Source organism: Falco rusticolus, chromosome Z (genome assembly GCF_015220075.1).
Source record: "Falco rusticolus isolate bFalRus1 chromosome Z, bFalRus1.pri, whole genome shotgun sequence".
NCBI lineage: Eukaryota > Metazoa > Chordata > Aves > Falconiformes > Falconidae > Falco > Falco rusticolus.
Genome location: NC_051210.1, coordinates 22,782,953 through 22,799,800, shown reverse-complemented (window position 1 = coordinate 22,799,800; position 16,848 = coordinate 22,782,953). Strand labels below are relative to the sequence as shown.

General features: G+C 38.4%; 1 protein-coding gene across 1 annotated transcript in view; it reads left to right on the top strand.

Moving 5' to 3' along the window:
- The window catches only part of KCNN2 (potassium calcium-activated channel subfamily N member 2), a 106,352-nt gene that overhangs the window by 53,382 nt on the left and 36,122 nt on the right, over nt 1-16,848 (top strand). The window contains exons 5-7 of the mRNA XM_037373834.1: nt 9,338-9,448; nt 11,957-12,084; nt 16,755-16,824. Coding sequence (XP_037229731.1) covers nt 9,338-9,448; nt 11,957-12,084; nt 16,755-16,824 — 309 coding nt within the window. The remainder of the gene's footprint in view (nt 1-9,337; nt 9,449-11,956; nt 12,085-16,754; nt 16,825-16,848) is intronic.

Genomic DNA, 16,848 nt, shown 5'->3' with positions numbered 1-16,848 from the left:
CAGTAAAAGAATAATAGATTGTATTCCTGTTTAAAGGTTTACCTAGAACATTTTGCATATTGATCAAGAATCTATAATATTTCTATCATTTCTAATATCTGGCGGTAAAAGGTCAGAGTAATGTGGTAAATAGTTTTGTGAATAAGAAGCTTACCAGAGGAATTTCACAAATCTAGAACACAGCGCAATTTTTACTTCCCTGAGGGTACAGGAAAATCTGAAAAGCTTTTCATGCAAATTGGCAGCATTTGGGTCCATGTCTCAGATATATGGTAGAATTTAATTCAGCTGGTTCTGAGAATTCAATAATAAGTGGCATCAGGATTCATAACAGATTGTGTTTATTCCTTCTACCACAATACAATGTAACTGGACAGTGTATCAAGCAGAGATGTAGTATGAAGAAGGCAGTTAATGATGCTTGAATTATTAAGAGTTGAAACTGTTAGAAGCTGGGCTTCTCAGAAATTCTTCAGCTCCTCTACTATTGTTGTTCCAGCACACCAGATTGCCAAAATGGAAACTTTCAGAAGGAGCACATTTTGGGATTATTTTATGGCGGTCGCTTGTTGGGGTGAAATTTCTAATGTAAAGACAAATAAATTATCAAAATCAAGTTGGGAAGCTCCAGAGAATGGTCCATGAAGTAGTGGTGCTTAGGGCAGCGATCTGAAATGTGAGAGAATGGCAGAGGCTCTACCTCAATTTGAGTAACTGGAATCTCCTGGCAGGTGTAACCCTCTTTTTAGCATTAGAAAAATTAAGAAAAAAGCCTCCCTTGGGAAGGTCTTCAGTTCATACCAGTAGAGCAGGGAAGTTTTTGAAGCATCAGAGGACAGGGGAACTGTTTCCCACTTAGGTCTAGCTGGGAGTTACAGATGCATTTCAGCAAGTTGAAGGGCAGTTACTGGCTGGAATGAACAGCAATAGTCGTGTGATAACTTTTTTGACAGAGATATGACCATTACTGACAACTGTTACAGCAAAACTTCTGCTTTTTTTAAAAAAACAAAAAACCCCAAAAAAACCAGATGTAATAACTTTAGATTGAATACAGCAATTTTAATACACTTTTACACATATTCTCATGGAACTTTTGTATTTACAACACAAGTGTTGGACAAGAACATCATCGGTAGCTTTCATCTTGAATTACTAAAGTAACATTTCCCCTCAGCCTTGTAGGCTTGGACCTCCTTGGTTAGTGAAATCAGATCTCACCTCCTCTCACAGCAAAAGTTTTTTTGCACATTGGCAGAAACTGTTGATCTCCAGGGGGGTTCTAGCTGTTACAACCACTGATAGTTTTCCAGAAGCCCAGCCACCAAGGTGCATTAAATTCTTGGGCTTCTCTGAGTTAACACTACTATCATTTATAGGTTCCCCTGTAGAAGAGAGATTGTCTTCATTTGTAAATCGTTTTCTGTGCTCTCCCAGAAGCCTTCCCTAGTACCCAGCTTGCATTACTCAAGAATTAAGTTTACTTCACCTCCACTACAACTACCTATTACTGTGCCTGAGAGTATATAACCAATTTCATATTTGTATATTACATTCAGTGCTCTTAGTAATTTTCATTTTTGCAACATTGCTAAAAACCTTATGGACTAATTAGAAGTAAAGGAATCTTCTCATCTGCTGTTGTATAGATTAGAAGCAATATAGATAGATAGATAGATAGATTAGAAGCAATATATATACATATATATATATATATGCAATAAAATTCTAACTGTGGTACAGACACAGTACTCCACTGAAGACTCCACTGAACTCCACTGAAGACAACCGTAGCCAAGCATATATTGAATATATGAAAGTATAAATAATGCAAAACTATTTTAGGGTAGCTTTTTGCCTGAGATGGCATAGTTGTTGTCCTGTTACTCACCCTGTTTTGTTTCAGTGTTGCGAGGTTACACATCTCTCCCAGTAAGCAATGACAAATGCAAAGCCACATTGACACACCACCATTTCCCCAGCCTCTGTTTGTCTCGTGGATGGATTCCTCCCTCAACTTTTGCATTGCTTGTTTTGGTGAGGGTTTTTTTTACTTCAAGCAAGATTTATTTTTTTTCCTCCCCCTCCCCTGGTGGTCCTGTAAGTCCACCTTCTAGAGAGCCTAATGAACAAAATACCTGTTTAAATTCTTACAGGATTTTCATTTTATGCAGAGCAGCAGGAGGAATGCTGTGCCCTTCTGGTGCAGAGCTAAATTTCCCACCAGAACCATATGTCTGCAAAGCGGACCTTCTCTCTCCCTCAGTGGATCCCAAGGGAAGTGAGCAAGAAATGTGGCAACAGCCTTCTTTCAGCTACAGGCAAGTATAGCAGGACATTTTTGTGACAACTACAGCACTAAAGACTGCATTTCACTTCCAGTCCAGTAAACCAAAGCTGCCAGGCGACTTTCAGCTGAGACACTGATACACAGTGTTGCTTCCTTTGTCACCAGTAGTACCCCCCCAGGTACATGTATGACCTCCAGGCAGGTGCAGAAATAGCTTAATTCATTGTTGACCTTTAAAGGTGTTTTGGAACCTTGCCGAAGAAAGAACCAAGTGGAAATGCCAGAGCTGTTTACTTAGAGGAGTACAGGACTTCTCTGCGGACCTAGTGCTGATTACAGTGCAGCGTATCAGCCAGGGCTAACCATTCTTTGCCTTAGATAACTTTAGTTAAAGAGTTGCAAGCACCTCTATTTGATTATCATTGAAACTGGACCTTTACCAGAATGATGGAGCTAAATGCCAGGCTTCACTGAAGCCTGACCCTGCAGTTTTGCAGTCAGTGTGTGTTGCACCAGTGGGAACCCTCAGCCTTAGCATTTAGTAGGAAAGGCATGGTCTTGATTCAAACTTCATAGCCTCACCCTCATCAGATACGCTGGGCAACACCAGCTTTCTTACCTAGCTACCATGGCTATATCTGCTGTGGTTTACCATTATGTAAAATTCTCTGTGGTAGCTTTATGTTAGTCGGATTTCTTCTGGTGATTCTGGTGATAACAGCAGAAGGCTCAGGGTGGGCTGCATTGGTGAAGAGGACAGAGGGCTGGGATTAGACTGTTAAAGGCATCTCAGCGGGTATTAGTATGTAGTAAGTATATTGATGCGTAGCCACAGGAAGGGTTGGAGGAGAAAAAAGGCAGAGTCGGGTCTAGTACTGTGATCTGCACAGTATCATTGGTTAGTACAGACCTACCATCTATATTTATTGTTACTTATATTCCTGTAGCACTTCAGGACTCTTAACACCTGATCCTATTGATACTAGTGCTGTATAAAGAGAGTAGAAATATATAGTGTGACATTCCTGAAGAGTTGGCCATCTACATATAGCTCAGAGAGTGGGGAACAAGGAGGCATTAGGTAGGATCAAAACAAGTGATCTTGGCACACCAGAATCTTAAGTACCTTCACTGGTTTTGCTATGCTTTGTAGTAAGTAATATCCTAAAGGGGAAGAATTTGAAAGAAAACTATAAATTAGTTTAGTACATGTTTCCAGAGAGCTTTTCCTCAGTCAAGAGAAGATGCAAAGGAATCACCATCCCTGGAGGTGTTTAAAAAACATGTAGATGTGGCACTTAGGGACATGGTTTAGTGATGGACTTGTCAGTCCAGGCTTAATGGTTGGACTTGATCTTAAAGGTCTTATCCAACCTAAATGCTTCTGTGATTCTGTAGTTCTATGATACTTTTTTGGCATAGAAGAGCTTGAACCCATGAGATGGAAGAGCCTGAAGTCATAAAATACTGCAACTGAGAGAAAATATTCTATATGTAATGCCACAAAGAAGGGAATAGATGGATGCAAAGCAGAGTGACATAGTAAAAATGACAGGCAAAGAAAATCACCTTTGCACCAATCTCTGATACCGCTAAAAGCTTTCATTGCTTTGTTAAAGTCGATGAAAGGAAGCTTGCAATAGTGCAGAACTAAGTGCCAAGAAGAGACACTGTGCAGACAGGTAGGGAAAGTTGCAGTTTATGGTGCCTAAGGGTAAAGGGAAAGATAACACCAAGTAATAGTTATTTTGTTCTGGAGTGTATGTTTAAACATTTTGTTTGGTTGCTAACTTTAAAGTATAACTTAAAATACAATGAATTTAACCTTTCTTCTCTGGCTGTTTTTAAATAGTGTGGCTTTGATGTCAAAAAGCCGTTTTATCTTTTCACTCAACTTAGTCCATTCATCCATTCATTTTTCTAATATCGGTCATTGTTTAGGCTTGTATAACAGAGAAAATAATTAGCCTACTAGTGTTTAACAAGTACCCACATACATGTGTGATTCAAATACCCACATACACTTATATCTACCAGGGAAACTCAGAGACTACATCAAAGAGGGTACCGAAGGAAGGCTTCCATGGACTATTGCTTACATGCGTGAGCATTTGCACTTAAGGTGTGATTCTTTGTCCTGAACAGGAGCAGCATGTTTAGAATTAAAGATATGAGGAATGTCCTAAAGTTGTTTGCAGATACATCAGAGTGTTTTCATACAGGACACCAGCTAAACAGTTAAGGGAAGTTCTGTCCAGTGTAAATGGCTGTAAACCTTACACTTCAAGACTGTACTGCTCACAAATGCAATTTTTACCTCACCATCAGAGATCTGATGCCACTGTACAGTCCAGTGTTTGTTGCTTTGCCCATTTAAAAGACTGAGGATGTGTCATATGTTTGTTTGCAGACTTTTTACTTTTACTGCAGACTAATACACACATCATATCAAGCAAGAAATACTGTGCATTCAGGATAAGATTTATGTGCTTCATCTTCACGTCTTTGCAAATAGGAAATAGGCATTGCTGAGCTAATCAGCAGAGTCCTTGTCTTGTTTTAGAGAAGCCTATTTTTAAATCTCTGATCTTTAAGGGCTTCTCCCGGTTTAGTAGGTAAGTTTGTTCAGCCTGTACATGCTTTCTGGAAAACAGAAAAATTGAAGTAGGTCAGCTTTTTTGCGTCTGAACTGTCCGCAGAGCTTATAACTGTTTAATGCTTCATTTCATGTGAACACACCAAACTTTTCTGGATAGAAAAAGAATTATGTAACCTTGAGAAACTGTGAAAGCAGAATTGTCTGTTTTCCCAGTTTACCTGAAATCAACTGAAAATCTGAATAGTCAGCATAAATTAATTAAATTCATTAGCCACTTTTCCCCTTTCTTGTGAAACCTTTAGGTTCTGATGTACATAGTTATGAACATTTGCTAACTAGCACAAACTGGTAATTTTTTAATTCATTGAAATATGACATTTGCTTTTCCATCTTTGACTGTATCCACACCTTGAATGGACTATTCAATAGGGTGGAGGTTGGTGGCTTTCATACCTGTCTTTCTCTCTCTCTAGCTAAAGCTGCAGTGGACTGATGAGGGAACGTTGTGAATACTCTTTCATTCTCTTTTTTTCCTCAAATTTTGACATACTGGAAGTCATAAGTGCCTTTAAAATCAGGCTGCTTTCCAAGCCAAAATACACTACAATAACTCTGTAATGCAAGAGGTGGACAGGGGGCTGACCGAGGAGTGCAAATTCCAAATAGAATTAATTACTGCCTTGATACTTGAAAACATATACATTCCTGCCTTTTTCATTTTCTTTGCATTATATTGTCGTGTTTTAACCCCAGCTGGCAACTAAGTACCACACAACTACTTGCTCATTTCCCGCTCCACCCTCCAGTGGCATGGGGAGGAGAACTGGAAGAAGTTAAAAGCTGTGGGTTGAGATAAGAACAGTTTAATAATTGAAATAACAATAATAATTGTAATGAAGAGTGGAGGGAGAGAGAGAGATAAAACCCAAGGTAAAAAGAAAAAAAAGGTGGTGCACAATACAATTGCTCACCACGCACTGACAGATGCCCAGCCTGCCCCTGAGCAGTGATTAGCAGCTTCTGGCCAACTCCCCCCAGTTTATATACTGAACATGACATTCTATGGTATGGAATATCCCCTTGGCTAGTTCAGGCAGCTGTCCTGGCTCTGCTCCCTCCTGGCTTCTTGTGCACCTGCTCACTGGCAGAGCACGGGAAACTGAAAAGTCCTTGATTTAGAGTAAGCACAACTTAGCAACAACTCAAACATCAGTGTGTTACCAACATTATTCTCATACCAAGTCCAAAACACAGCACTGTACCAGCTACTAAAAAGAAAATTAACTCTATCCCAGCCAAAACCAGGATGTAGATATCATTACCCTGGCAGTTAAGCAAGAACTTGAAGTAGTGATTTAGTTTATTATTTACTTCAAAATAGGATAAAAAGAATAATGCTGGAAATTATAAAATGCGGTAATGAAATACAAGAGGGTTTAGAATTTCATTCTCAAAAGGGCCCATCATGCAGTTGAAATAATTATGGTGCTTTTGCTTAGTGTAAGTCTTTTTAATAAAGAAGTGGCTGCTGCATTATGCAGTATTGATATAAGAAAAAAACCTGACCTACCGATTTTCATGTGAATCAGGATATGCATGGCATAATATGATGCTTACAATGTTACCATTTTAAAGTAACTGTATTGCCTCTATTTCATTTCTGCAGTTTGCATAATTCTCACTTTGTTAGTATTCTTACGGATGCTGAGATCTTTAGGGGAGCCATATAATAGTGCAGAGCACTGTAACATAAAATATTAATTATCATCATGTACTTCAAGTGGAATTTCAGTCTCATTTCTGTAAGCTGTTAGTTGTTTAAGGAATGAGCGTAATTTGTTTTCCTTCAAGGTACTGTGAAATGTAAACATGCAGATAGTATAATACTTCCTTCTTTTGCAGAAACGCTAAAAGACCTCATTTTTTGTATCTGGAGATCCCATCAGATCCCACAACTGGAGATCCCATCAGATCCCACAAAGCCAACAGGGATAACCTGAATCTAGAACACATTGCTGTTGCAGTAAGCTGGCCTGGAGATAAGGAAGACAGGAGTGCATATACACCATAGAGGTGGTTGTCATAGCTTGCCAGTGACAGTCCTCTGCTGCTCCAGGCAGCGTCTGTTGTGTGAGATAAAAGCTACTGGTTTTCACAGCGTTTGGCCCTCATAACTGCTGTGCCACTCTGAAAAAAAGCATGGAAGTTAATTGCAAAGACTGGAATAATTTCAGCTCAAACCAACTCCTTTTGTCTGTCAGCATTTATTTAGCCTTTTCTGTGAGGGCGTGGAAGGGGATCTATATTTCTCCCCCCTGGTAACTTGGCTTATGTATCAGTTTTGCGCCACTGTGCCAGTGGTGTCTGTATTAATAATCTCATTACGTTTTAGCGTTCTTGCTGTAAGCGGGCAGAACTCAAGGTATGTCATTAAATCAATGTCTGACCCCAGCTATGCTGACATACTGAGCCAAAAGCTGTCTGCTTTTCTCTTCGTGTTCTTGTTATTGTATGGGGTCATCATTTCTTTGTTTATTTGCCCTCAGAGAAGTCTTCTGCCTATTAGCACTTCCCTCCTTCCCTCCTTCGCAGGAAGGAGACCAAAGGAAAGCTGTCTGTTTTCAGGGGAGGTAGGGCATATGGTAGAGCATCTCCTTCGTAGCAGTCCTCAGAAGGCTTGGAGGATATCTGAAGTGCTTAGCCTTAGGCTGCATTGGCTGTCTTCTTCCCTTTTAACTCTCAGCAGGATCTGGAGAAGCAAAGGAACTTGTAGCCCCGTTTTGATTCATGTTATGGAGAGTGCAAGGCTTTAAGTAAATTTCCACAAACTTCTATCAACACAGGGCTGGAGAGCAGAGGGAGAAAGAACAGCAAAACTGGAAAGCTTTAGTATTGAGGACAGGAGAGAAGAGGGAAGTGCAGCAAAATTACAGTGGACTCATGCAAAGGAATGTTGAGGGCTGTTGGGGATAGGACCTTTGATAGGTGAGAACTAACTGTAGAGAATTAGATGTTTTGTGAGGGACCAGGTGTATTTTTTTGAACAATATACCAGGGAAATGGAGAATTAATTTATGTGAGACACTTCCAAAATTCATTGGGTCTCTCAGTAGGTAAGCAGAGAGAGCAGATTCATCTTTTTGAGAACACTATGTGAATAAGAGTTTTCAATGAGTTAATTTATTTTGCAGTCTTTATGTGTTTATTGATGGAATTTGTATTTTGGAAGCTAGATTCAGAGATTTGTTCTGGATTTTTCTGAAGAGAGTAAGGCAATTGAAGGTGGGGGGTGGAGAGAGAATTAATTAATGGGAGAAATACAGAAAGAGTGGAAGAAAGCCTTGCAAATGTAAATTAAATGTAAGCTTCAGTGTGCAACAGGAGATTGCTTTATACTGGAGGGTAACTGACAGGTGCAATTTGGGTGAAATTGCAAGAAACACAGCCTCATATAATGTTTTTAATGTTACTTTTTATTTAATGGGGGTTTTTTAGATTTTATGTTATTTTTGTTATTTAATGGGTTTTTTTAGAAAGGACTTGTAAAGATTTGGGCTTTTTTTTGAAAAAGACTAAGGTAACATAATTTATAAATAGTGTAAACTAAGCTATACCTCTAGATGTGCATAATAGACACTCCTGCTCATTACGTGGTTTTCTTTCCTCCCCGCCACTAAGAGTCTCAATTTGTGATGCTGATAAAGGCAGTGTTGTTTCAGAGGGACAGGCACATACTGGCTTTGGCCTGATGTGAACACGCGTGTCTGTATATGTACATGCATATGCATACATACACACAGCACAGATGAGAAAATTGGTATTTTCTCCATCCACGTTTTGAAGAAATGTTCTTGTGTATGTGTGCTGTTTTAAAAGGTAATAAGACAAGAAGAAATACTATAGGAAAAGATCATTGAAGGACTTGGAGAACAACAGGGAAGTATACTAAAGTGATTAAATACTAAACTTATTATTATTTTTAGGCCCTACAGAAACTCCTAAGATTTTTTTTCTTTTTTTTCTGTATGCTAAATACTAATCTAATCTTATTTCCTCTTTAGCACTTGCTGTAACCTTGAGACACTAGTTAAGAACAGGTACTCTGCATTTATTTGCTAATATTCTGGAGTTTAAAAGTTGTTTTGATCACCCCCTTTGTTTATGCACTAGAAATGGGATGTGTTCAAATTTTCAGCCCCTGCAGAAAAAAAGCAGAACTTTTAAATGTTGCTGCTCACTAATTATTTTGACGCCTTGACAGTTTACCAGCCTGTAATTACTAACTTTTCCTATTACTCTGAACTGAAATAGCTGTAACGTGTTCACTCTATTTACCAGGGATGAATCACCTGATGCCTGTCAGACTTCTACAGCAAAGGAGAAACTTCCGCTAAAAACTCTGCAAAGTGCAGCAGTAACATCTTGAGGGTTTATTTTATTGTTTTCAGGGTGCTGGGTGCACTGCACTGGTGGTAGCTGTGGTGGCAAGGAAGTTAGAACTTACCAAAGCTGAAAAACATGTGCATAATTTCATGATGGACACCCAGCTAACTAAAAGAGTAAGTCACACTTTATATTTGCAACTGAAAAGGAAATGTGTGTTAATTTATTTCTGTATTTGTTTTAAATAGTCTCTTGCTCTGATCTACTGAACATTTTCCACGGGTGTGATTTTGCAAGGAGAAGGAGTCGAATGCCTTGAGCTTTTCTCTGAATTGAGGCAACCATGAATTCTCAACAGATTTGGAGGATTGGAATATTCTTCTATGAGGGGCCCTTACAGCTGGAAGATAATTGATATAACCAACAGCTAAATGCTGTGAAACTAAAGACTATTATATTAAACTACAAAAACTTTCATGCAGCACGTGAGAAGAACATATGACATTTTTGTACCTAAATTGTTGAAATGCCTGTTATACACAAGAATTTAAAGCTATGAAGGACATTCTTAAGAAAAAGACTTTCATAGTTTCTGAGTGAGACAGGTTTTTTAATTGCTTTGTGTACTCAACACGAGGATCACTTAGTGGCACACAGTACTGAAGTGCCTTGGAAGATCTATGTAGATAATATTTTTAGAAGAGATTATTTCAAAACCTTTTTATAAATCATTGGAATTCATAAAATGTATTTTTTAAAAGTCCATATGAAATATAATTTAAATTGTAATAACATCTTGGAAAATGAAATAATGCAGCAAACAAGGCAATAAAAATCCTTTATTGAAATAAACAGGTCAGTGTTGAGGGAACAAGCAAATGAGTAGGAGCTACACAATCCTCTCAACTTCTTCACTCTTCGATATTGAGAAGAGCCAGTATGGGGGGGAAGGTCCTTACACAGGACCTCAGCAGAGCCTGTCCTTGCTGACACGAGGAGAGGGATGTTGATGCCTGAGCTGGAAGCCATGGTTCTGCTCCAGAAGGAAGGAGGTTGGCTGCCTCGGTACAGCTCTGCGCAGTGGTGTGCTGCCACAGGTCCTCTGCTGTGGAAAGCCATGTCACGTCTCTATGCGCTGGTGTCCAGGACACATCAGTACACCGCTATGGTTGTGCTGGCTCCCTCGTCTCTGTGCTGGTCACCACTAACAGGTTGTACCTCCCCTAAGCAGTCAGAGTGGGGAAAGACTAAGGATGAGTGGGAAGGCAGTTCTTATAAAGCTATAAAAGGTGACTTGAGATGTCTATCTAAGCTTGTATATCTACACTCCTATTATAGTCAGTTAAGGTCTTGTTGATAGTAGACCGTAGACAACAATTTGTTCCTTCCTAACACAGGCACTTTTCTAGTTTAATCTGACAGCTGAGCTCAGAATGTCTTTCAGGATGGAAAAAAGTTTTGTAAACATTGGCCAGGTTTTGAGTCTAGTGTACATTTGTGTCTTTTAAAGGTTACTTTATTTAGTTATCCTTCATCTAAATCTAAATATCAGTCTAATACTGTATCCAAGTGCTGCTTTGGTAGGTTCAAAGCCATGAAACTCAAATCACATGAAGAGCAAACAAGCAAACAAATCTGAGATGCATGTTAGGTCACAAATTAGTTACACAGATACTAGAGAGGTTTCCCACAGCTTGATGATAGCCATACCTTGCGGAAATGCAAGCACTGGGTAGAGATTGTGTGGAGGTCTCTAAAATGCGATTGTGCTTCCACTGAAGTCAGAACCAACGTTCTCCAACAATTCTACAGGTACAAGGTGGGGACCGCTTTCTGGGAAGAGCTACTGCATGACATTCCTGCGATGCCTTTACCTAGACATTGACTTAGCTCCGACACTACAGTGACTGGCATGATATAAAGTCAGAGAGAGAGAAAATAAAGACGAATAATAAGGACAGTTTTCCTTTGCAAGTAACCTAGTTGTTCTGTCATTAATCAACCTTGCATTGAAATTCTTTGTCAGTTGTTTTCAAGCATTCTTGAAAATTTTAGAGGGCCTAAGAAGGAACTGTAGGTACTCTAACCTTTAACAATGTAGGGAAAACCTCATTTCAAAAAAAAAATTCAAAGCAGTTACGAAATAGAACACAGGCCACATTAATTGACAATTTTTTTTTTATCTTCTCAGAGAACGGTAAAAAATAAACAAGAATAAAAATTCAAAGAAAAATGAAAGTATGTTCGAACAGCTCTGGAAATTTAAAGTCTGTTAAATGGCTAAGAGAAGAGGTACCAATCATCAAACAAGAATGAAAGAAATGTTATGATCCTATTAAATACATATAATTAATTATCATACAGATAATGCACTGGTGTTTCCTAACTGTAATTTATATTGCCATAAACACCAAATGGTGCTAACTGTTTAAAGAGGGACAAATTATTCCCCAATGCAAAGAGAGCTGGTCCCAGTGTCACATTTATAAGTAACACAGAAATTGCTCAGCAGTCCCCTTGGTCCATTTATTGCTTTCTGCCCTCAGTGCCGCAGGTTCCTGATGTACCCAATTCCCACAGTTACGCAAGGCTGTTAAGTGCTTCAGCAAGAGTTTATACCAGAAAAGAGAAAACATGGCACAATGGTACTTTTGTCAGCCTGGTGTTTTTCTTTCATTAAACAGGTGAAAAATGCAGCGGCCAATGTACTCAGGGAAACATGGTTAATTTATAAAAACACAAAGCTGGTTAAAAAGATAGACCATGCGAAAGTAAGGAAACATCAACGCAAATTCTTGCAAGCTATTCATCAGTAAGTACTATTTTGCTGTGGTTTTCCTCTCCAGGTGTTTTCTCTCTCTTAGTTTCCCTCTCCCGCATAGTTACTCTTAGTCCCTGTGTTGCATCCTGCCCTCTCCCTTGTCCCCCCACCTCCCCTGCTTCATAGAACATTGCTCTGGAGGTTGATTTTTCTCTAAGGCAAAGCTGTAGTTTTACTCTGTTACCTGTTTGTGGAAAAATTAAGAAGTGTACTGGCTGTGTATGTCCAGTATGGGGTAAATAAAACTTTTTTTGTCTTTTTTTTTAGAAGTTTCCCACACTTCTTGAATTATGTAAGACTATTGTTGTCTTTTGCCACTGAGACTGTCCTTTGTTGTTACAGGTAGTAAGATACAAGCTACAACAGACAGAAGAAAATGAAAAAGTTTCATTTGTAGTAGTTGTTTTAATAAATTAATTTATACATTTTTATATAATTTGTATAAGCATTAATAGATTTATTTTAATAATTTAAATTAATTAAATAAAATAATTATGTGATATAAGAGAGCCTATGAGTATGTATGTAGTGTTTAATGAAAAGAATATGCATCAAGTGTGATTGTACAGGCCAACAGCCATTGGTTGCCTCTCTCTACCACATATTCTTAGTGCATAAAATTGAATGTTGGTATGTCAGTTATGACCCCTGGCATCCATCCTAGAAAATGAGAGTATATGCCAACAGTCTGTGTGTGACCTTTGAGCACCTCTAGCGCGATTGAGATGGGTTCTTCCCATCTACTGAAACCTTAAGGAATTGAAAACAAGCCAGATAACTGCAACCAGTGTTAGGATTAAGTTGAATTACAGTACTGCCAGACAATAAGTATTTATCTAAAATTCATAATACATATTTGCCATAAAGTACATCAAAACCGGCAGAGTTGCACAATGATTCAGTTACCCTTCTTTAGACTACATGGAGAAAAAAAGAGACTTCTGTTCCCAGGAACCACAAATTCTTCTTGAAGAATAGTCAGGACCCATGCCACTATTTGTCTGCTATATTCGACGTCCCCATCCAGCCTGAGGCAGCTGTTTGTGCAGTCTATGAAATTAGTTCCCACGAGATACTGGGGAGATGTAGATAAACTGAGTAAGTTTAATTTCAAACTGATGTCTTGATAGCTTTTGAGTGTGGGTCTGTGTCTGATCCAACCTGTGGGAGATGCAAGGGAAGCATCCATCATGAAAAAAGAAACCTATGTGTCATCTTGAAGGAAAAATGGGAAGGAAAGGTCAGGTTATCATGTTTCCTATTAATAAATCTAGGCTAACAGTCATTGTTTCTCTCTTTCATAGCAATGTTTTAAAGCAATGGGCAGCTAAGCTTAAGATATGAAGTAGTCTATAAACCTTTATCACTATATTGTATTTAGCAAAATTGCAGGATTAAATGTTACTGTGATATTGCAGAAATACTTGAAGGAATATAAAGATGACAAAAGTTAAGGCATTTTTATGTGATTATATGAAGTATGTTTTCCCAGTTTGGTCATCCTGCTTAGATTAAAACATTGGGAGGCAGAGAGGAGTGGCAGGGGTTCTGGGATAGAGGATGGCACGTCCTGTGCATCCTTTGCTGGACTTGAATCCTTGATTGCAAAGGTTATTCCTTAATATTTTAACTTTGCTATTTATTTTGTGTGTCTGTGTGTGTTTGTGTGCGTGCACATGTTCAGAGAAGAATCTAAAAAGCACAGCAGGCTCGATCTGCAGCTTTATATATCAGTCAAGACCAGAAGAGCTTCACGGGATAGGAAGTGTTACTCTGCACCTGCCTTAAAAATTCACTAATGAGCAGGGGTGAAGAAGGTGGCAGCAGTAATTTTTTCCTAGCTGTGCCAGCCAAAATTTGAACAGCTATGTTAATAATGCATTTCCCTCTGTTCTTTAGCACTTTGCATCCCATTCCCAAAACTTTTGTGTGTAATAAAAAGAAGAAAAGAAAAAAAAAGGATAATTTTCTCAATATGCTGAAGAATGTGCCATGGGTGAAAACATTGCTCTAGCAGTTTGCTTTCTCCTGGCTGTAGTGGAGTAGATGAGTGCAAATGATTTTTTTCTCCCTTTACATCTTCGAACTTTACTCAAGTGACTCATGGTAGTATACGGCTCATTTCTATCCTTCTGGATTCTTAGGTTTTTATTGTTTCCCCTCCTTTCACCTTTCCAACTATTTCACTAAAGACCGAAATAAAAAGAGTGAAGTTTCAGGGACAGTTTCATACAAGAAGCCAGAGCAGATCATGGTAGCAGTCTCAAACTCACGGTCACAGCTCTAAACTGCCTTCAGCTGGTCTGGGTCTTTTTTGTTTCTCATGCACACCAAGTAAGATGAAGGTGAAATCATCACTCTGAATGATACTATTAAAAGGCCTTTTGTGTATTGTATGAATAAGAAAATCTACAGATAATAGTTAATGGAAAGGTTTGCAGCTATTACAGGTTTCTTCATCATGAATGTGAGTTAGACTCCACCTCAAAGAAGTAGCAATTCCCTAGGACTTTCCACTTGCTGAATCGAGCCCACTGTGCTCATTTGGTTGTTTTAGTATATTTTACAGTTTCTTTTCTTTTGTCTTTTTATTTCAACAAAATGAAAATAGAGCTCGGAAGTAAGTTGTATAAGCTGTTCCTTTCTAAATTTGCAGAATTTACCACTGTCTGCATGCAATAAATAGTCTTTATTTGTGAACTTCAGTGGTCTGATTGCTGCCATGGAAACACGATCCAGAATCATGATCTTTTGCTGTGATAAGTGAAGTTCATAAAATCAAGATGTTTCATATTTTCTCTTAATGAATTTAGGAATGAAAGTCTGACAGCTTTTGTTAAATCTGGCTGCTGCAGCTAAAGACTTGCCATTACCTAGAGATACATTTTTACAGTCTGTGATAGGTATTGAGTTGATTAACATGGGGCATTATCATGTTGATGTCACTGGTACTTGTGTTGCTACAATAACAATGGATTTCTTGAAATTTTAAAATTCAAATACTAACTGGCAAACAGATGAGTCAGTGAATCTTCAGAAAAGCAGAAAACACATATTCTGCAAATTACTTGAGAGTTGCGCACCAAAACACTAGGGTTATCATTCCTCAGTCAAATTATTTCATGCTTACCTTTGAGTAATTATTCTGTTCTGAGACTGTAATGATATAGCTCCATACCTGGGAGACACCTCCATACTTTTTACTTCAGAATAGCTGCAGCTCATAGCCCCTGAAAGCACCATTCTTGCAGTCCGCATTTATGTTGTGGTTTGAAGGAAGTCTCTAGGGGAAGAAGAGCATATGACGCTCCAGTAACAAGCCACCAGCATGTCATTTTTATGTGAACAATTGATTTCTACCTTAACAGAGTTAATTCCAAGTGTGTTAAAAGCTATTTCACTCTTCACAATTTACTTTCTCATGGTGGTTAGACTAGATACAAAAGGAAATGCTTGGTATCTAAAGGCAGGAACAAAAACTTCCTGATTTTGGAATATCTTCAAGAAGACTTTCTTTAAACTAGTTTTCTAAGTAACACCATCCCTGAAAAACAGGCAGTGTATGCATTCGCAATCCACCTGCCACAAAATGCTGCCAAACTTATTTTCATTTGACAGCTAACCAAATGGTTGGTTTGGTTGGCCCTACATGCTAGTAGGCTGCATGGCATCTCATCACACATAGCTTAAAACTGATATGTTGGTTTTGAAAAATGCTATTTCCTGCTTAGAACAGCCACAGGAAAAGTCATTGGAATTCCAAGTATTCCTCTGTTGGGAAATGTTGAACAAATAACTTGCACTTAAGGGAGAAATCGCTTGTTTGTGAACATTGCATCTACAAACCACCCCTTTAGTAGTTAACCTGAAAAACATGGGCTTTGTTTCAGGGAACATGTAAGAAGGGTCATGTATATATCTTTCAAAGAATGCACATAACTAATAATGATGCAGACAGATAGGCTTGAAAGAGAAAAACATACCCTTGTTGCTGCTTCATAGTTTTTCAATGTTGTAATTTAAATCATGCATTGAAAAGGAATGTCTAATGTAAGTTTAAAATGTAATCATATTTAGATTCACAATTATGTAAGAAAATCAAATGTATTGGCAAGTAAGTTGGTTATTTAGCTGCTGGTCAGATGGAAGTTCTATTTAAAGTAATGAGAAACTCACTTATCACTGTATTTCCATCAGGTTCAAACACCTGCTAACCCAGTCCATTTCCGACAGAACAGGGCTAATACCTGTATCTAGTCATGTAGGCATGGGAAGATTCTTGATTGATACAACATTAATGACAAAAATCAGTTGTTCTATGTTTCTTCCTATATCTACTTGTCACGATACTGAGGCTTTGAGGAATGTTTTGGCTTTCTTTCATATAGCCTGGATAAATTGTTACCTCCCTTTTTGAATTCAACTTTGACCACGGCAAGTGGTATTCTCAAGGACATCACATTTCCTTGCTCTTTCTTTATTGCGGTGTTGAAGAAGCATGCTTCTCATTGTAGCAGGCACATAACCAATTCTGACTTTACACAAAGTACTCAAGGCATTGTCCATGCAGTATTTGCTCTTATAAGTTTTGTGCATGCTTTTTAGAAATGCTAAGATGACACATACACCAAAAAAATCTGACTTAAAATTGCACTTTTTAGATTAAGAAGTGTAAAAATGGAACAAAGGAAACTGAACGATCAAGCCAACACTTTGGTGGACCTGGCAAAGGTTAGTAGAAAATTACTGTTACTT